Source organism: Staurois parvus, unplaced genomic scaffold (assembly GCF_062004578.1).
Source record: "Staurois parvus isolate SC_StPar_1 unplaced genomic scaffold, SC_StPar_1.0 ptg001245l, whole genome shotgun sequence".
NCBI lineage: Eukaryota > Metazoa > Chordata > Amphibia > Anura > Ranidae > Staurois > Staurois parvus.
Window position 1 is genome coordinate 562,461 of NW_028319041.1, and position 21,504 is coordinate 583,964.

The 21,504-nt window shown below is 43.0% G+C and overlaps 1 protein-coding gene across 34 annotated transcripts in view; it reads right to left on the reverse strand.

Annotated features, from left to right (window-relative positions):
* Positions 1-21,504, reverse strand: part of OBSCN (obscurin, cytoskeletal calmodulin and titin-interacting RhoGEF) — a 518,757-nt gene that overhangs the window by 367,112 nt on the left and 130,141 nt on the right. For all 34 annotated transcript variants that reach the window (XM_089660447.1, XM_089660452.1, XM_089660453.1 and 31 more), the window contains 3 exons: positions 14,406-14,672; positions 9,937-10,049; positions 6,639-6,792 (listed from right to left, as the gene is read on the reverse strand). In XM_089660447.1, coding sequence (XP_089516573.1) covers positions 6,639-6,792; positions 9,937-10,049; positions 14,406-14,672 — 534 coding nt within the window. The remainder of the gene's footprint in view (positions 1-6,638; positions 6,793-9,936; positions 10,050-14,405; positions 14,673-21,504) is intronic.

A 21,504-nucleotide genomic window follows, 5' to 3' on the forward strand; every position in this document is an offset into this window, starting at 1 on the left:
GTACTGATGGATGAGAAGACCTAGCTAAACTGACACTCTAGTTTGTATCAAAGGTGTTCAGTAAGGTTAAGGTCAAGCCTCTGTTCCGAACACTCAAGCTCCTCCACACTAAACTGGTCAAACCATGTCTTTATGGGGCTGGCTTTGTACACAGGGGCATAGTAATGCTAAAACAGAAAAGGGCCTTTCCCAAATCATAACCCATATGTAGTTCTTGGACATCCCATTCCAAAACCATGGCCAATAATATGGAGTTAACCCCCTTTTCTGCTCTTCAGGGAAGGCTTTTCACAAGGTTTTAGAGGGTGCCAATGGGAATTTGTGGCCATTGGTGAGGTCAGGTACTGATGGATGAGAAGACCTGGCTAAACTAGCACTCCAGCTTGTATCAAAGGTGTTCAGTATGGTTAAGGTCAAGCCTCTGTTCCGAACACTCAAGCTCCTCCACACTAAACTGGTCAAACCACGTCTTTATGGGGCTGGCTTTGTACACAGGGGCACAGTCATGCTGGAACAGAAAAGGGCCTTACCCAAACTATTACCATAGGAATGGAAGAGCACAATTGTCTACATGTCTTTGCATCAACAGTACTCTTCAATGGGAACACCTGAACTTCATCATTTGGAGGGGTTTCCATAGGTAGGTCAATAAATGTTTGGCCATATAGTGTAGTAAGGGTAGAGATACGTGCTGCAAAGCACAACTGTTGCTGTACAGTTGTACTTGGCCCCATCCTCTACCACCTTCTTAGCTTCCCTATGGCCTCAGGCACCAATTGGAAAACTCAGGGGTAGGAATGAGCTGGGTAAAGTAGAACCTTTTACCAGACAAGGCAAGATTTGCACATAAATATAGAAAGCTGTATCTCTGATTCTACACTAGTGTACAAAATTGTGGATACACCTTCTGATTTTGTCAGTTTTGGTTGATATCTTTACTTACTCCCTTGTTTTTGAACTGCCAACAAAGAAAGAAAAGAGTTGAATGAACCAAGGAACATCAAAATTCGACAACAGAAGATTGGAAAAAAATTATTTGGAGTGATGAAACACAAATTTCTATTTTCAGAAGTGTTCGATACGTGCGAAGAAGGTCAGGCGAAGAATGCCTTCCTGAGTGCATGACAGCAACAATGAAACACCCTCAAAGCGGCATGATATGGAGCTGCATGTCTTGGTATGGTGTTGGACGAATGCAGGTTATTGATGGCATTATTAATGCAGAGCGATACATCAAAGAGGTCCAGGAACCAAAATTGATCCCATCAATAAGCGACTTATCGGAAAAAGGCACAGAATTTACTTTTCAACAGGATGGAGCTCCATGCCATACAGCTCATAAATGCCTTAAACGGTTCAATGACAAGAAAATTCCTCTGCTTCCCTGGCCTGGAAATAGCCCTGACTTGAATCCCATCAAAAATCTGTGGTCTAGATTGGAATGCATGGTCTCGAGCAAAAATTCAAGCAACAAGCGAGGACTCATTGAAGCTAGCCTCAATGAGTCCTCGCTTGTTGCTTGGATTCTTGCTCGAGACCATGTAATAATCAATTCCTGGCATCATATGGTACATTTCCAGCCAAAATTGAACTTATTAAAAGATTTTTTTGTTAAGGCATTAATGTACTATATTAAATTTTACTTGCGCTATGACATTTTTAGAGATTTTTATATAAAAAGTACTTTAAACTGCAAAAGTTTGTAAAAATGTAAGGTGTATCCACAATTTTGGCCACAAGTGTATGTATCTCTGGACCTACTGGTCATTTTGACATGTGGATTTCACTGGTGGTGACTACTGGTTACATATTTCCTCCTGATTCCATCACCCAGGTATCGGTTTACTTTAATTTTGTTTATTAAAGTCAAAGAGAACTATCAACTTTCATGCAAGTTTGTCTTTATATGAACTTGTCCTGAGAGTTCTAAATGTCCATTTTATAAAATGTAATTGATAAAACTACAATTATACAGTACATAGTCATTGTTTTTTTTTTATTTACCTTTAAAGATAATATAGATACATTTCAAATGTTCCTTCAGATGGCTAACTTTCTATGTATTGATCACAATGCGGAATGTTTAGTAATGCCTCTCTAGGACACCGTCGGCAGTCATTGGTGAGCTTCCTGTAGCCTAAAATGTCTGCCCTTAGCATGCAGGCAAATGTAAATACAATGTCAATTTTCTAACATTTTTCAGAGATACAGGACTATATACTGTACATAAGGATATCTTTATATAGGTTTATCTTCAAATGGGAAGGCGGCGCAGTGGCTAAATAGTTAGCGTTTCTGCCTGGCAGTACTCGGGTCGTCGGTTCGAATCCCAACCACAGCACCACCTTCCTGGAGTTTGCATGTTCTCCCTGTGCCTGTGTGGGTTTCCTCCGGGTCTCCGGTTTCCTCCCACACTCCAAAGACATGCTGGTAGGTGAATTGGCTCCTGTCTAAATTGTCCTTAGTATGTGTATGTATGAATGTGAGTTAGGGACCTTAGATTGTACGCCCCTTGAGGGTTAGGGACTGATGTGAATGTACAATATATATGTAAAGTGCTGCGTAAATTGACAACGATATATAAGTTACTGAAATAATGAAGATAATATTGTTTGAATTACTGGTAGAGTGGGTATAGAACAGAATCACCCCCCTTTAAAATAATCACATTTTGTTGCTCTGCAGCCTGACATGAAGACAGACACCATTTTTGTTTCATCCAGCTGTATTTATACAGTGCAACATCCAAGTAAAAGATTTAACACCAATATGTCAGAAAAAGAATTAAAAAAAAATCAAAAACAGAATCACTGAGTTGAAAAAAGGATCACCAACCCGCCCCACCCCCCAGTCCTCATGCACACGGGACGTTTTTACAGCGGCTTTTTTTGGCTTTTGACGTTTTTTTTCTACAGCCAGTAAACCGCCCAGCATTTTCTCCTATGTTGTAAAAACCACTCCTTCTCTCTCAGTTATCTAAATCCCAATGACTCAGTGTAATTCCTTCCACCACAGAAAGGCAAGTACAGTGATAATAAGCCACATAAATATTAACAAAAAGGAAAAAAACAATAATTATATAAACAAATAAAAAAAAATGTTTTTATTTTTTTTTGTTAATATATATGTACAGTGGGGCCAAAAAGTATTTAGTCAGCCACCAATTGTACAAGTTCTCCCACTTACAAAGATGAGAAAGGCTTGTAATTGGCATCATAGGGAGACCTCAACTATGAGAGACAAAATGAGAAAACAAATCCAGACAATCACATTGGCTGATCTGGAAAGAATTTATTTGCAAATTATGGTGGAAAATAAATATTTGGTCACCTACAAACAAGCAAGATTTCTGGCTCTCACAGACCTGTACCTTCTTCTTTAAGAGGCTCCTCTGTCCTGCACTCATTACCTGTATCAATGGCACCTGTTTGAACTTGTTATCAGTATAAAAGACACCTGTCCACAACCTCAAACAGTCACACTCCAAACTCCACTATGGTGAAGACCGAAGAGCTGTCCAAGGACACGAGAAACAAAATTGTAGACCTACACCAGGCTGGTCTACAATTGTCTGGATTTGTTTTCTCATTTTGTCTCTCATAGTTGAGGTCTCCCTATGATGCCAATTACAGGCCTCTCTCATCTTTTTAAGTGGGAGAACTTGCACAATTGGTGGCTGACTAAATACTTTTTTGCCCCACTGTATATATATAATTTTTTTTTTACGTTAATATTTATGTAGTTTATTATCACTGTTTATGTTATCCTATGTTTCCATGCAATCAACGTTTTTTTGGCTGGGACGTTTTTTGGCTGGAAAAAAAATCAAGGACTAGTGGGCATCTAGAGGAATTGTTTAGCTGTAGAAATGCTCTAGCGCTGAAAAATGCAGCAGAACCGCTAAATACGGCAAAACGCCAATGCAAAAACACTAAAAAAAGCTGAAAAACTCACGTGACTTTACACAGCTAATGTTACCAGCGTTATCAAAACGTCCCCTGTGCGTGAGGGCTAAAAAAGACTTGTAAATTCAATCAGGTGTAGCCAATCATCTTCTCAATGGCACACAAAGCCAATTGACAAGTCAGGAGGGGAGAGGTGTGATTTTTTTTCCAACTCAGTGATTCTGTTTTTGATTTTTTTTTTTTTCTGACAGGTTGGTGTTATATCTTTTACTTGGATGCAGGGGTGGACTGACAACTCATGGGGCCCCCGGGCAATAGGGGATCATGGGTCCCCTGTGTCCTTGCCCAAACTTAAAAAAGCCTATGAAAAAGGTACCAGGGGCATCTCATGTGGCCCCCTACTGACCTCGGGCCCTCAGGCAGTGCCCGAGTTTCCAAATGGTCAGTCCGCCCCTGCTTGGATGTTATAAGTTGCTGGATAAAGCAAAAATGGTGTCTGTCTTCATTTCAGGATGCAAAGCAACAAAATGTGATTATTTTAAGGCTCCGGTCACACCCATGCAGTTTGCTTTTTGTCTGTTTTGCAGTACTTTTTGCGGTTGATTTTGCGTTTTGCGTTTTATTCAGCCATTTTTTTTTCAAGTGGAATTTTTTTTTTTTGCTGGGCAAATAAAAAAATGCAAAACGCAGCAAAAATGGACTACCATGCATTTCAGCAGATTCTCCATTGAACTCTATCGTAGCAAAAATGCTCCTTTTTGCTTTTAAAAAAGTCCCTGACCCTTTCCAAAAACGCAGCAGCTCAAAAAAGCATGTGAACGTGTTCCATAGGAAACCATGTTAAATGGGCTTTAGTGCATTTCTCCAAAAAGCACTAAAAAACGCATTGGTGTGAACGGAGCGTCCTAGATTGTAAGCTCCCAGGATCAGGGCCCTCCTATCCCTCTTGTATTGAACTGTATTGTTGCTGTATTATCTCCCATTATATTGTAAAGTGCTGAGCAAACTGTTGGCGCCATAAATCCTCTATAATAATAATACACTATATTCCTGACCCCTGCAAAGTATTCACCATGTTATCTCTTAGATTGTAAGCTCCCAGGATCAGGGCCCTCCTATCCCTCTTGTATTGAACTGTATTGTTGCTGTATTGTCTCCCTTTATATTGTAAAGTGCTGAGCAAACTGTTGGCGCCATAAATCCTGTATAATAATAATAATAAAGGAGAGCGGGTGATTCTTTTGAATACCCATTGTAGTTTAAAGCTGAAGTTTAGTCTGCCTTCCATGGTTTCTCCATCCCTCCCATCAACATCAAGTAATATTTTTACATAAATCCTTTCCATTCTCCTGAAACACTTAATTTTAGACCCACTGATATCATCGGTGGGTCTCTATACCATCCCTTCTCAACCAGGGTCCCAAGGAACTCTAGAGTTCCTCCAGAGGTTTCAAGGGGTTCCTTGGGCAGTAAGCTATTTCTAACTCTCAGATAAGTTCCCATTGACCACAATGATCTTTCTCACTATCTGTAAGTAGGGAATTCTTCCTATTGACCTCAAATGGAAGGACCTTTCTGACCATCTCACCAACGTACAGTTGTAGATACAGTAATTGTTAGCACGGGTTCCCTGAGACTGGAAAGTTATTTCAAGGGTTCCTCCATATTAAAAATGTTACGAAAGGCTGTTCCAGGCAGATCATGGCTAGTGGCAGGGGCCAGCAGGGTTCTGTACATAGCTTCTTAAAAATCACAGCACCCCGCTTGAGTACTCTACTCAAGAGCCCACAGCCCCGATGCAAACAGTGGGAGGAGTTATGTAAATATCACAAGGCCTTGATGGTCAGTCTGGAGAAGTGGATGTTCCTAGGCAGGCTGAATTTACATACAGACCGCCCTAGGTAACGCCCACATGTGATGCTGAGCCTTCATGATTAAAGGAACTGAAATCGAATGAATGAAAAGGGAGGGGCCAGGAACAGTTAGGCAGGGGAGGAAAGAACTTAAAGCGGAGCTCCACCCAAAAGGGGAAGTTCCACTTAAAGGACTGCTCCCCATTAAGGATTGGCACCTTTGGTGGGGGGGGAGCGGGTACCCAAATTTGACAGTTACCCGCTCCCATTTCTGGTCCAATCGCCTAGGTGATCGGAAAATAAAGGTGTCCTCCCCCCCTCCCTCCCTGTAGTCTTTTAGGACACGTGACAGGTCCCAGAAGACTACAGGACCATTCCTGAAGCGCAACGCTACTCGCGCATGCGCAGTGGGTACCCGGATGTGAAGCCGCAAGCTATCACAGCTGGGTGCCCACACTGAAGATGCCGGCCTCCTGGAATACAGGACTGCCAGAGAAACGGGCTGCAGGGGACACACCACGGGACCCGACAGGTGAATGGAACTCCACTTTAATGATGCTGGACATCTTCCAACCAGGAAATGGGGCGGAGCTCTCTCTGACTTGCTGCAGCTTCTAATGCACATTGTAAGAAGCTCACAGTGTGCAGTGAAATCAGAGGAAGCCGTTTCAGTCCAGGAGAGGAGCCAGTACACCTGTACAAGACTGGAGGGGAGGCCAGATTTAACACAAGACCCATTTATACCATTTTTGCTGCATAAATAATGAAAGATCTCACAATTTACTGTCAGAAAAGAGAAATCAGGGTGGGTGGTTAGTGATGTCATGGCGGATGGTGTTATTCACACACTCCATACTATAGATCACCATCTCCGACCTACCTTTCACGGTCAGGCTGGCGGATGTCTTGTCGTCTCCGCCATCGCAGACGTAGGTGCCCTTGTCGGCAAACTCGCACTTGTGGATGGTGAGGTTTCTCTTTTTGCCTTGGGAGATAATGGTGACCTTTTTGCTGGGTCGTAATTCGGATCCATCCTGAGAAGACCAAGAAATATATGAATGGCTTCCTGATACCGCCAAGGTTCCATAGTTAGTCATGTCAAAAAATGACAAACGTCCTTCAGGCTAAAGAGACGTCATCGCCAGCTTAGAAAATCTGCAGTTAAAAGCACGGCTACATTGTAAAGTACAAAGGCTTACTTGTAGTATTTTCCTTTTCATACATTTTTGTTTTACTTTGCACGCAATTTGCAAACTACCAATTGCAACTAATCAGAGAAGCAAAGGGGAATGTCACATCCAAGATGGCGGCACCCAGAAGCAGTCTCGGGCTTTTGGGGGTCAAGGGAGAAATTTACAGATAAATACCATGCCAAAAAATACCTTGAATGGACATATTTAATGGGAAGATTGTTGAAATGAACGGTCTGGCAGCAGTAATCCATTTATTTAAATATTTAATTATACAGAAATTCTGTATCCTCAGATCTCAAATTCAATTTCCTTAAATGGAAAAAAAAGCTCCTTCTAGATCCCCAGACACGACAGGACAATCCCCAGACAACACTCAATCAACGCACACTGTTATCTCTGTTATTACTAATAGCCGTTATATTTTGAGCATTTAGGACCTTTTCCGAAGCCACCAACTTAGACGGTTGAAAGCTGTTCCTGGGAAGGACTATTCCACACTTTTAGAGTTCTTACCGAAAATAAGTTTTTCCGTATGTAGGAAGGTTAAACTTCGTTCCCTCCAATCATGAGGACTTCAACTAGAACAGTCACTGTTTTAATAGTCTAAGCCAATGTTTCTCAACCTTTTTTCAGTCAAGGCACCCTTTAAAATTATAGACAGTCCTGAGGCACCCTTTAAAATTATGGACAGTCCTGAGGCACCCTTTACAATTATGGACAGTCTTGAGGCACCCTTTAAAATTATGGACAGTCTTGAGGCACCCTTTAAAATTATGGACAGTCTTGAGGCACCCTTTAAAATTATGGACAGTCTTGAGGCACCCTTTAAAATTATGGACAGTCTTGAGGCACCCTTTAAAATTATGGACAGTCTTGAGGCACCCTTTAAAATTATGGACAGTCTTGAGGCACCCTTTAAAATTATGGACAGTCTTGAAGCACCCTTTAAAACTATGGACAGTCCTGAGTCACCCTTTAAAATTATGGACAGTCTTGAGGCACCCTTTAAAATTATGGACAGTCCTGAGGCACCCTTTAAAATTATGGACAGTCCTGAGGCACCCTTTAAAATTATGGACAGTCTTGAGGCACCCTTTAAAATTATGGACAGTCCTGAGGCACCCTTTAAAATTATGGACAGTCTTGAGGCACCCTTTAAAATTATGGACAGTCCTGAGTCACCCTTTAAAATTATGGACAGTTCCGAGGCACCCTTTAAAAATATGGACAGTCCTGAGGCACCCTTTAAAATTATGGACAGTCTTGAGGCACCCTTTAAAATTATGGACAGTTCCGAGGCACCCTTTAAAAATATGGACAGTCCCGAGGCACCCTTTAAAATTATGGACAGTCTCGAGGCACCCCATTCTAAAATGTGAACAACTATTCTAATGGTTTTATATAATGCAGCAACATCCACACATGTAGGACACCCAACATTAGACGTGATTTTTTTCTGGCAAAGCAAATACACTTTTGCACACTGGTACTGGCTAGTAATCATTGTTTCTCCTCTCCCTCAGTTTTTCTCCATCACTGAGCTAATGTGACCCCAGCACTGATGGAGAGGGACGGGGAGGATCAAAACTAGGATGCTGTGCAGGCAGCTGACATCCTCCATATCAACTGATGATGTCATTGGTTGTCAGGACTACTGTGGCTAGAAGGTCATAATGGTGCACAGTGAAAACCTGTGGCTTTGTGTAACTAAAAGGCCGGCTTGTTCCACCCGCTGGCTTGTATACAAGTTTTGGGCAATTTTTAGACATTTTACCAAGGCACCCCTGAAGAATCCTCAAGGCACCCTGGTTGAGAAAGGCTGGTCTAAGCCACGTGCATGCATTTAGAAGCAGTTAGAGGTGGAAGGATGTACGAAATTGAGGGTTTTCATTTCACTGAAATTTTAGCAGAATTCAGGAGATTTCAGTGAAATTTCTCCATTTTAGCTGAATGCACTGGAGTCAGAGAGGAACGATCTTGGTGGTTTCAAGGGTTCAACCGGCTTTACATTCGTTTTGAGGGTTATGGAAGCTCCATTAAACTATCAGCTTTTCTCAATAGTGGATAAAGTCCACACTATACTGTAATTATATTGATTCCCTACATTGGTGGCCAGTGTGAAGAATGCCCCTTACATTGGGGGTCAGTGGGAAGAATTCCGCTTACATTTGTGGTTAGTGGGAAGAATGCCTCTTATATTGGTGGTCATTGAGAAGCATGTCCCCTACATTGGTGGTCGGTAGGAAGAATGCTCCTTACATTGGTGGCCAGGGGGAAAAATGCCCCTTACATTGGTAGTCATTGAGAAGAGCACCCTTACATTGATTGTCAGTGGGAAGAATGTCCCTTACATTGGTAGTCATTGAGAAGAACACCCTTACATTGGTGGTCAGTGGGAAGAATGTCCCTTACATTGGTAGTCATTGAGAAGAACACCCTTACATTGGTGGTCAGTGGGAAGAATGTCCCTTACATTGGTGGTAAATGGGAACAATACTCTTTACATTGGTGGTCACTGGGAAGAATGCCCCTTACATTGGTGGTCAGTGGGAAGAATGACCCGTACATTGGTGATCAGTGGGAATAATGCTCATTACATTGATGGTCAAAGGGAACAATGGTTTTTACATTTATGGCCAGTGGAAACAATGACTCTTGCATTGGTGATCAATAAGAAGAATTCTCCCCTTACACTGGTGGTCAGAATGCCAATTATAGACAGATAAAAAGAATACTGGTGTCCTGCAGGCTGTGCCAAGTGGCATTGGCCCTGAAACTATAGAGGCACCATGAAATCAGATGTCAATCAACTACAGCTCAGGGAACCCCCAATCAACCTCAGGAGGAACCCTGGTTAAGATTGGCTGGTCTAAGAACTCAGTTGCAGTTGTCACCTTTTTAGGATATATCTATTATTTTTATTTAAAGAACAATAAAGATATGACTAAGCCGTATAAATACACAGAAGCTGAGAATCCTATTTACCTTCAGCCACTTCACCTCGGCATTAGCCCTGGACACCTCACACTCCAATGTCACCTTGTCCTTTTCTGCCACAGTGATGTCCTGGAGAGGATGGCTGATCTTCACCGGAGGTTCTAAAAGAGCAGAATGTATAACTGAAACATCTAATCAATCTTTCTGCACACATACAGTCACCCAGGGCTATCAACAAAATGAAGGAATTATAGCCCAATTTAACTTTCAGTTTAAGTCAGCTAAGCACATTCCTAGTGCATCAAAACCAAAGGTGTGCAGAGTCTTATAGTTGGTTTCCTTCAGAAAGCAGCCACAGGCTGAGTAGAGAAGCCTGTGTCCAGCCAGCATGCTCCATAGATGGATCCTTGCTCACTTTGTGGAAGCGGTGGTCTCTCTTCTGAGGTCTGACACTCATCCTGCTGAGTCTGATCTATAGCTCAGCAATCAGCAAAGCTCATGCTCCCCACCAGGGGTGGACTGACAACTCATGGGGCCCCCGGGCAATAGGGGATCATGGGGCCCCTGTGTCCTTGCCCAAAATAAAAAAAGCCTATGAAAAAGGTACCAGGGATATCTCATGGGGCCCCCTACTAACCCCGGGCCCTCGGGCAGTGCCCGAGTTTCCAAATGGTCAGTCCACCCCTGCTCCCCACTGATTGAAGATTTTTGCAGGAGGTGTGGTTGGGCCTCTGCACAGAGACCACTGCTTGCTACAGGATACTCTAGTGACATAGAGTCCAAAGGAGACTGGAACATTTTCAGTGGGCCAGATGCTGAGGGTTTTAGCCAGTGTAGCTCCCAAAGACAATAAAGAGGAATAGTGGGGCTCTAAGAGGGTTATTATTAACTCCTCTCTTTGCAGACATGCCTTTGGTTTTTAATAATAGAGAACTAAGCACCTTTAGTGCAACACATAAAAAAAGCATGTTAACGGACCTAACCAAGGACCTAATTCATGGGGCCCCCCGGCAATAGGGGATCATGGGGCCTCTGTGTCCTCGCCCACACTCAAACCACTCCCAAAAAAGCCTATGAAAGGTACCAGGGGCATCTCATGGGGCTCCCTACTGACCACAGGCCCTCAGGCAGTGCCCAAGTTCCCGAATGGTCAGTCCGCCCCTGGTCCTAACTCAACAAGAATTTGTATGATTTCAGGGCAAATTATTGCGTTTTTTCCTGTTTGAAATAATGTGAAAGCAAATTCCCAAGCAGAGCTAAGCTGAAACCCAATGCAACTAATATATATTCCATATATGTACACCCCAACAGATTTGTCAGAAAACCTTTACTTTCCTTTCAGAATCAACATTTTCCATGGGACACTATACTACAAAATACTTCCACCAATGTGGGCCATTGATTTCAGACAATATTTGTTAATTTGCACACACAAAAAAGTGTTTTTTTCTAACAAATTCATTGAAGACCATTTTGCAAAAATGAAAACACCCCAATAAAAGTCTTAGAAGCAAAGCTAAATTTCAGACAACTAAATCCTGATTAACAAAACCTCAACTACAGGTGAGTCTAATTATTCATTAAACAGGTGTCCAGCAGACAGCTGATTATAAAAGGCGTTACTTAACCATTAGCCGCCCGGCCAATAGCCGTTTGGCGGCCGGAAAAATGCTGCAGATTTCCGGGTGGACGCCATTTGGCGTGCTCCCGCACATGCGCAGTTTGCGTGCTTGCAGAGCCGCGCAGCGGCGCGATCTGTCACCGGCCGTGTACCTCGGACATGGCCGATGACAGATCTGAGTACCGGCCCCCGTTGCCGGTACCATGTGACCTGCTGTGACCAATCAAGCAAGTCACATGACAGTTGTATACAATGGATGGCTTCATTTATACCATCCATTGTATACTAGTGTCTAGCTGTGAATGGTCACAGCGATCACATGCACATGTCATGTGATTAGCTGTGGCCAAATCACAGCTAAGCACACAAAAAAAAAACCCAAAAAAAAAAAACCCTGAATGAATCGATTTCATTCAGGTAAATGCTTGCTTATAGCAATGTAATTCTTTGCTATAAGCAAATTGCGTAGCAAAAAAAAATAAAAATACAGATCACTTCCCCAAAGTAGTACAATGTTACTATGGTAACATTGTACTACTTTGATCATAGTGAAATATGAAAAAAAATCTGAAAAAAAAGAAAAAAAATGTAATAAAAAATTAAAAATAATAAACATTTTTTAAAAAATTAAAAGAAATATAAATATATATTTTTTTCATACCGTCACCAGTCAGTGTCCCTGATCACCACCATGCCAGTTATATGATGATGCTGTACTGCACTGGTGACAGTATGTAAAAAAAAATTGTGAAAATAATTTTTTACATTTTTTCATTTTCCGAAAAATTATGACAAAAAAAATACAACTTCAAAAAGCTCGCCATGCCTCTTATGAAGTACGTCAGACTGTCTACTTTGCAAAAAGGGGTCATTTGGGGGATATCTGTACTGTTCTGACATTTGGGGGATATCTGTACTGTTCTGACATTTGGGGGATATCTGTACTGTTCTGACATTTGGGGGATATCTGTACTGTCCTGACATTCTTGGACCGCAAGAAATTAGATTGGCTGTCAGTACTTCAGGATTGATCAATATTCAGATCTATACCATAGTTTGTGAACTCTATAACTTTCCTACAAACTAAATAATACATCCTAATTTGGGTTATTTTCACCAAAGACATGTAGCAGAATACATCTCGGCCTAGATTTATGAAGAACAATTTATTTGTGAACTTTTATATTAGAAACAAAGAAAAATTTGTTATTTTTTTTACAAATTTTTGGTCTTTTTTTGTTAATTTAGCAAAAGATAAAAACCCCAGCGGTGATTAAATACCACCAAAAGAAAGCTCTAGTTGTTGGAAGAAAATAATAAAATTTTAGTTTGGGTACAATGTTGTATGACCGCGCAATTGTCATTCAAAGTGTGAGAGCGCTGAAACCTGAAAAATGGCCTGGGCAGGAAGGGGATAAAATTGAATTGGTTAAATAAATCCCCTTCCGATTTAATGCTGTCAGCAATGGCACCGCAGGGAAGAGAAATGTCACAAGGCCTTGAGAAAGAAAATTATTTCTTTACACAAGAAAGGAGAAGGTTACAAGAAGATCAGCAAAGCTTTACTTATCGGTCAGAATACTGTAGCAAAAGTGATACAAAAATGTAACAGAGATGGAAATGCAACCATCTCACAGAGACGTCCAAGCCTTCCATGGAAATTAACACCTGGACAGGAGTGTCTTCTGATGAGAAGGGTTGAAGAAAATCACCATGCAAGTTCACTGCAGTTAACTAAAGAAGGAAAAAGCCAAACTGAGGTGATTGTTTCCCGTGACACAATACGGCGTACACTGCAGAGGAATGGCATGCATAGGTGTCATCCATGAAGGAAGCCTCTCCCAAAGCCCATGAATAAAACAGCCCACCTAGAATTTGCCAGGGTCCATGCTGAAAAAGAAGAAGACTATTGGGACTCTGTACTCTGGAGTGATGAGACCAAGATAAGTGTTTTTGGAACTGATGACTTCACAACTTCATAAAGGTGAGGAGTACAAAGAATAATGCATGGTGCCTACAGTGAAACATGGTGGTGTCCTTCTGTGGGGCTGCATGAGTGCTGCTGGTGTCAGGGAGCTGCGTTTCATTGATCATGAATTCACAGATGTACTGCCACTGTTACATTTCTGAAGAAGAACAGGGTGAAAGTGATTCGGTGGCCAAGTATGTCTCCTGACCTGAACCCTGAAGGTCTAGGAGGGTGTCTATGGGAAGGTTTGACCATTCTTCCAGAAGCACATTTGTGAGGTCAGGCACTGATGTCGGGGGAGGAGGCCTGGCTCGCAGTCTCCGATCTAATTCATCCCAAAGGTGTTCTATAGGGTTGAGGTCAGGACTCTGTGCAGGCCAGTCAAGTTCCTCCACCCCAAACTGGCTCCTCCATGTCTTTATGGACCTTGCTTTGTGCACTGGTGCGCAGTCGTGTTGGAACAGGAAGGGGCCATCCCCAAACTTTTCCCACAAAGTTGGGAGCATGAAATTGCCCAAAATGTCTTGATATGCTGACATCTTATGAGTTCCCTTCACTGGAACTAGTGGGCCAAGTCCATGTTTTTCGAAGCAGTCTGCATGCCTAGATGCTTGAATTTGTATACCTGTGGCCATGGAGATGATTGGAACACCTGAATCCAATGATTTGGAGGGCTGGCCCTACACTTTTGGCACTATATATATATATATATATAAAAAATGTTGCATATGAATACTATGTATTTTCATTTCTAGCCAGAATGTGGAGCTCCAGGCTCTTTCTCACATCTTTCTAAGGCTTTACTTTTTTACTGAAAAAAAAAATCCTGTTGTCTTTTTACATGAACTAGTTTATGAAAAATGATGTAATTTAATTAAAGTTACTCTTCGATGACATGCTACAATAGAAGCACTCGACAGGGTCTACCTTTAACGGTGAGCTTGGCAGAGGTCTGAATTCCCTCCGATTTAAAGGTGACAGCTCCGGCGTCCTCTTGTTTTACGGAGGAGAGGATGAGCCCATGTTTCTTGCCCTTGACGATTATTTTGCAGGAATCGGAGGCTTTTAGTCTTAGCCCATCTTTGGCCCAGAAGCCCTCCACGTCTTCATGGGAAAGCTCCAGTTCGAAGGTGGCGGAGTCGTTCTCACGGACCTCCACATCCCGGAGACCTTTCACCAGCTTTACCTGTCGCACTGCAAGAGGAGAAATAAATAATGAATATGTCCATCAATACACCATGAATACAAGTACATTCATCATGAGACGAGGAGGAGACGCAGGTCTATAAAAAGTAGGGTTTTCTTCTCTATAAAAAAATGGACATAGCATCAGATATATTTTTCCATGTTACTTTCTTATATGTTGAATAAAGAGTCATTGTAACACTTCCAGGTATTTATTACCTCTCACAATCTGATCACCCGGGGGGGGGGTCCTCGGACGAGAGCAGACTGAGGAAAGGGCTTCCTCCTGCCTGCAGCAGACTGATGTCATCATCTTCAGTGGTGTATTTAGGTTTAGTGCTGCCCTAGGCAACACAAAACCGCCCCCCCCTCCCCCGAAGAGAGAGCCTGACATTGACCAACAACACCCCTGCCTCCCACCCTTCCACTACCACTGCCCCCCATACACCAGCCACCATCCCCCATGGCAAGAGAGAGAAAGACAGCTCTGGACATCCCCAGAAACGAGAGTTGGGCTGTGCATACACAGTCATGAAACCCGCAGCCTCTCTTGGAAACCACTAGGTCCCCATGCCACGTGTGTCCCTTCTTCCTTCCCTTCTTCTGAGGGGCAGTGCTGCCCAACCCCCCCCCCCCCGAAAAATGCAAATGCCTTGTTTGCATTGTAGTTACTCCCTTGGACGTGTAGGCCAATTAAGATCTTTCTTAGATCTTTTCTCCTAGCTCCGTGAGCTTTCATATCCAGGGTGAGCCATTGAGTCCATATATATATATATATTAAATACTCTGTATTGGATATATTAAAGTTGTTTGGTAATTGTATAATTTTTCTTTGATATATCTCTAGACTGCCTCGGTGGTAGAATTTTCTTCAAAGAAATCGCCCCTGAAGAAGCCCGTGAGAGCGAAACATGTAGGGAGTAACTACAATTACATAACCAAGTTTGAATTGCCCCCCCCCCCCCCTGAAAAATGCAGCCCTAGGCAAATGCCTTGTTTGCATTGTAGTTACTCCCTTGGACGTGTAGGCCAATTAAGATCTTCCTAGGTCATTTTCTCCTAGCTCCGTCAGCTTTCACATCCAGGGTGAGCCATTGAGTCCATATATATATACAGTCATGGCCGAAATTGTTGGCACCCTTGATATTTTTCCTGAAAATCAAGTATTTCACACAAAAAAGGTATTGCATTAACACATGTTTTGCTATACACATGTTTATTCCCTTTGTATGTATTGGAACAAATATAAAACAGAGGCAGAAAAGCAAATATGACATAATGTCACACAAAACCCCAAAAATGGGCTGGACAAAAGTATTGGCACCCTTAACTTAATATTTGGTTGCACACCCTTTGGAAAACATAACTGAAATCAGTCGCTTCCTATAACCATCAATAAGCTTCTGACACCTCTCACCCGGAATTTTGGACCACTCTTCCTTTGCAAACAGCTCCAGGTCTCTCTTATTGGAAGGACACCTTTTCCCAACAGCAATTTTAAGATCTCTCCACAGGTGTTCAATGGGATTTAGATCTGGGCTCATTGCTGGCCACTTCAGAACTCTCCAGCGCTTCTTTGCCATCCATTTCTGAGTGCTTTTTGACGTATGTTTGGGGTCATTGTCCTGCTGGAAGACCCAGGATCTTGGACGCAAACCCAGCTTTCTGACACTGGGCCCTACAGTGCGACCCAAAATCCTTTGGTAATCCTCAGATTTCATGATGCCTTGCACACAGTCAAGGCACCCAGTGCCAGAGGCAGCAAAACAACCCCAAAACATCATTGAACCTCCACCATATTTTACCGTAGGTACTGTGTTTTGTTCTTTGTAGGCCTCATTCCGTTTTCGGTAAACAGTAGAATGATGTGCTTTACCGAAAAGCTCTATCTTGGTCTCATCTGTCCACAAGACGTTTTCCCAGAAGGCTTTTGGCTTACTCAAGTACATTTTGGCAAACTGTAGTCTTGCTTTTTTATGTCTCTGTGTCAGCAGTGGGGTCCTCCTGGGTCTCCTGCCATAGCGTTTCATTTCATTTAAATGTCGACGGATAGTTCGCGCTGACACTGATGCTCCCTGAGCCTGCAGGACAGCTTGAATGTCTTTGGAACATGTTTGGGGCTGCTTATCCACCATCCGGACTATTCTGCGTTGCAATCTTTCATCAATTTTCCTCATCCGTCCACGACCAGGGAGATTAGCTACAGTGCCATGGGTTGCAAACTTCTTGATAATGTTGCGCACTGTGGACAAAGGCAAATCTAGTTCTCTGGAGATGGACTTGTAACCTTGAGATTGTTGATATTTTGCCACAATTTTGGTTCTCAGGTCCTCAGACAGTTCTCGTCTCCTCTTTCTGTTGTCCATGCTTAGTGTGGCACAGACAGACACACAATGCAAAGGTTAAGTGAACGTCTCTCCTTTTTATCTGCTTTCAGGTGTGATTTCTATATTGCCCACACCTGTTACTTGCCCCAGGTGAGTTTACAGGAGCATCACATGCTTGTAACATTCTTATTTATCCGCAGTTGTGAAAGGGTGCCAATACTTTTGTCCAGCCCATTTTTGGAGGTTTGTGTGACATTATGTCGAATTTGCTTTCTTTCCTCCCTTTTTTTGTTTTGTCCCAATACACACAAAGGGAATAAACATGTGTATAGCAAAACATGTGTTAATGCAATACGTTTCGTGAGAAATACATGATTTCCTGGAGAAATATCAAGGGTGCCAACAATTTCGGCCATGACTGTATAATTAAGTACTCTGTATTGGATATATTAAAGTTGTTTGGTAATTGTATAATTTTTCTTTGATATATCTCTAGACTGCCTCAGTGGTAGAATTTTCTTCAAATAAATCTTCCCTGAAGAAGCCCGTGAGGGCGAAACATGTAGGGAGTAATTACAATTACATAACCAAGTTTTAATCTCAGTTTGACTCTTAGTATTGAAATAGTTTTTATGTTTCTGTATTTTTTTCTTTTTGTGTTTTTTACAAAAAATACGAAATAAAAATTATATAACTTTTTAATATGTTTGGTATTCATGTTCATGCACCCTGAAAGTCCCATCTTCTCTATTGAATATTTGCAACTTTAAGGGATGTGGTGCAATAATCATATCTAGTCGCCCGCTCGCCACTTCACTTTTATTATTCAGCAAGTTGATCTACAGAGTCCATATATTTGGGACCAAAAGAGCAGATTTATGACGGAGGATGTTTTGCACTGGAGTTCTGTGAGAGCTACACACGGTGGTCGTTATCCCAAGGAGGGTTCACAGAAGAACATTTAGTTGCTTGGACCTTGTTTTAGAATTATTTCATTCATTTTTTGAATAGTATTTGTTTTGAGTCACATCTCTGTTTTTTTTATTTCACTGGTTTGGTTTTTTTTCGTTATTTTATAGGAATTGTGCATTTTTGTATATGTAGCATTTGTTTTTCACTTACATTATTTTACCATTTAGCCCACTGAGACATGGGTTGTGCGCAATAGCGGCTACAGCCTTTGTTTTTCACTTACTAAATGTGTTTATTTATTTATATTTTGTATTCACCATAGTAAGCGCTTTAGTTATATTTATAATTATAATTTTCATTAACCACTTACCGTCCGGCCCATGTATATAAACGGCTGGATGGTGGCAGTGCAGGGGCGGGTGGCCTTTTATAAATCGCCTCTCCGCCCCCTGCTTGTGCACGCTGCCTGGGAGCGTGCAGCACCGTGATCCGGTGCTTGCTGTGTCCTCCGGACACAGTGGAACACCGATCATTGTACGGGACCTCTGTGTGAGATCCCGATCGTGTGATCACTGATTGGCCAATCAGTGATCACATGAAGAGTAGTAAGGAAGATGTCACTTCTGACATCATTGCTTACTACGTGTGAAATCTGTGAATGATCACAGAAATCACATGGTACAGGGCTATTCACAACAGCCTTGTACCATGTGACAAGCTGTGACCAATCACAGCTCACACATTATTTCTCAATGGCTGCAAGAATGCAGCCAGAGAGAAGGAGCAATGCTTGCTTTTACAGCCTTTATGGGTGTAAAAGCAATCAATGTAAAAAAAAAAAAAATCTTCATCACCCCCCACAAGTAGTAGCATGTCACTATGGTATAAAATATAAATAATAATATAAAAAAATTAAAAAAATGTAAAAAAAAAATTAGATTATAATTTTTGGTTATAAACTAATTTGGGTTATTTTATTTATTTTTTTACTAAAAAGATAACAGAATAAATTTTGGCCAAGATTTATGAAGAAAGATTATTTATTTGCAAAATTTTATAAGAAAAACACTTTTTTTTTTCAAAATATTTCGACTTTTTAATTTATATAGCAAAAAAATAAAATCCCAGTGGTGAATAAATACCACCAAAATAAAGTTTTATCTGTTTCAAAAAAATGCTAAAAAATATTCATATGGGTACAGTGTTGCATGACTGCGCAATTGTCATTCAAAGTGTGATAGCGCTGAAAGCTGAAAATTGGCCTGGACAGGAAGGGGGTGAAAGTGTCCGGACTGGAAGGAGGGGAAAGTGTCCGGACTGGAAGGGGGGGAAAGTGTCCGGACTGGAAGGGGGGGAAAGTGTCCGGACTGGAAGGGGGGGAAAGTGTCCGGACTGGAAGGGGGGGGGAAAGTGTCCGGACTGGAAGGGGGAGGGAAAGTGTCCGGACTGGAAGGGGGGGGGAAAGTGTCCGGACTGGAAGGGGGGGAAAGTGTCCGGACTGGAAGGGGGGGAAAGTGTCCGGACTGGAAGGGGGGGAAAGTGTCCGGACTGGAAGGGGGGGAAAGCGTCCGGACTGGAAGGGGGGGAAAGCGTCCGGACTGGAAGGGGGGGAAAGCGTCCGGACTGGAAGGGGGGGAAAGCGTCCGGACTGGAAGGGGGGGGAAAGCGTCCGGACTGGAAGGGGGGGAAAGTGTCCGGACTGGAAGGGGGGGAAGTGTCCGGACTGGAAGGGGGGAAAGTGTCCGGACTGGAAGGGGGGAAAGTGTCCGGACTGGAAGGGGGGGAAAGTGTGTGGACTGGAAGGAGGGGAAAGTGTCCGGACTGGAAGGGGGGGAAAGTGTCCGGACTGGAAGGGGGGGAAAGTGTCCGGACTGGAAGTGGGGGAAAGTGTCCGGACTGGAAGGGGGGGAAAGTGTCCGGACTGGAAGGGGGGGAAAGTGTCCGGACTGGAAGGGGGGGAAAGTGTCCGGACTGGAAGGAGGGGAAAGTGTCCGGACTGGAAGGAGGGGAAAGTGTCCGGACTGGAAGGGGGGGAAAGTGTCCGGATTGGAAGGGGGGGAAAGTGTCCGGATTGGAAGGGGGTGAAAGTGTCCGGACTGGAAGGGGGTGAAAGTGTCCGGACTGGAAGGAGGGGAAAGTGTCCGGACTGGAAGGGGGGGAAAGTGTCTGGACTGGAAGGAGGGGAAAGTGTCCGGACTGGAAGGGGGGGAAAGTGTCCGCAATGGAAGGAGGGGAAAGTGTCCGGACTGGAAGGGGGGGAAAGTGTCCGGACTGGAAGGGGGGGAAAGTGTCCGGACCGGAAGGGGGGGAAAGTGTCCGGACTGGAAGTGGTTAAGACTATACAGGTTACCTTATGGAATATAACAGAATCGGAATGTTGCTGCTCTTACTGTGGCATGCCGGCACTCCTACTATTGGAAGCATACAAGTTAAGGAATGAATTGTGTGCTTAGAGTACAGAATGTCCCATTCCCTTCATCTGCTGCTCCAGTCATTCTGCAAGTTGGGATGGAGATGTAAGCTAACTGTCATTGCTATAGTATGCCCATATGGGAAACCATCACTTCCTCTAATCCAGACTCTCTGGGGACACCAGTTACCACAACAAACAGCGACTTTGCCATTTCAACACCTCTAAAAACAAGCCAATATAAATCCCAGCTACAAATTTCCACTACATCTCTTATTACTGCAAATTGGAATGTGCTCATATACCCTACTGGAGGGTACATAAGTGAGCTGCACTCCATAGAGCGCTTAACCAATCAACGGATGGTAGAAAAGTCACCAGCACTTCATTTATGCTCTTTTCACCTTTCTATTGTGAAAAAATTATCACATCTGGTTATATAGCTAAAGTTGTGTGGCTTCAACGCCTTCCTCCTACAAAGGAGCTTGTGAGGCCCCCAAAACATTGGCTATATGACCGTACATGACAATGTTATTGTCCTTGGTCTTCCTTCCCCCTACCCATCAAAAATTAAACAGCTGGAGTACAGCTTTAAAATGTGTCAGTATCATTAGAACAGGCCTCAAAATTTCCACACGTCTGCTCGCATTTGGTGAATGGAAATAACATGGAGGTGAATGTGCCCCAGGTGCTGCATTGGAGGAGGGGGCAGATGCCGCTGGCAACACCAATAAAGAATACGGGAGGGAAACATTAAGAAAGTCTGCTGCTTAAGCAGAGGCGACCGCTTTTGGCAGTTCTCCCCTCTCACCCCACTCTTTAGCTGTAGCAGTGGAGGAGGAGAACAATCGGCTGTCAACCCACTTTACTATTTGGACTTCTCCTCAGCCACCTGCAGCTTCCTCCACCCCTCCTTATCTGCTATAGGCTATAGGAGGAAGGCTGCAGAGCTGCTATTGGCTGTAACTTTATTCTGCAGAAAACATTTAACAGTGTAAGTTCACGAGATAATTTGTGAGGGTGTGTTTAGGGGCGGAATTAGAGGTGGGGCGGGGCAGGGTAGGGGGTTGGATGGGGCAACTGGTGGCGAGTAACTCTTAAGGCCTTGCTAGTACATCAGGACTTGAGATTTTGAGCCCTGATTAGGAGGTATTGTTTTTAGAATGTATCATGTTCAACTGTATCACTTAGC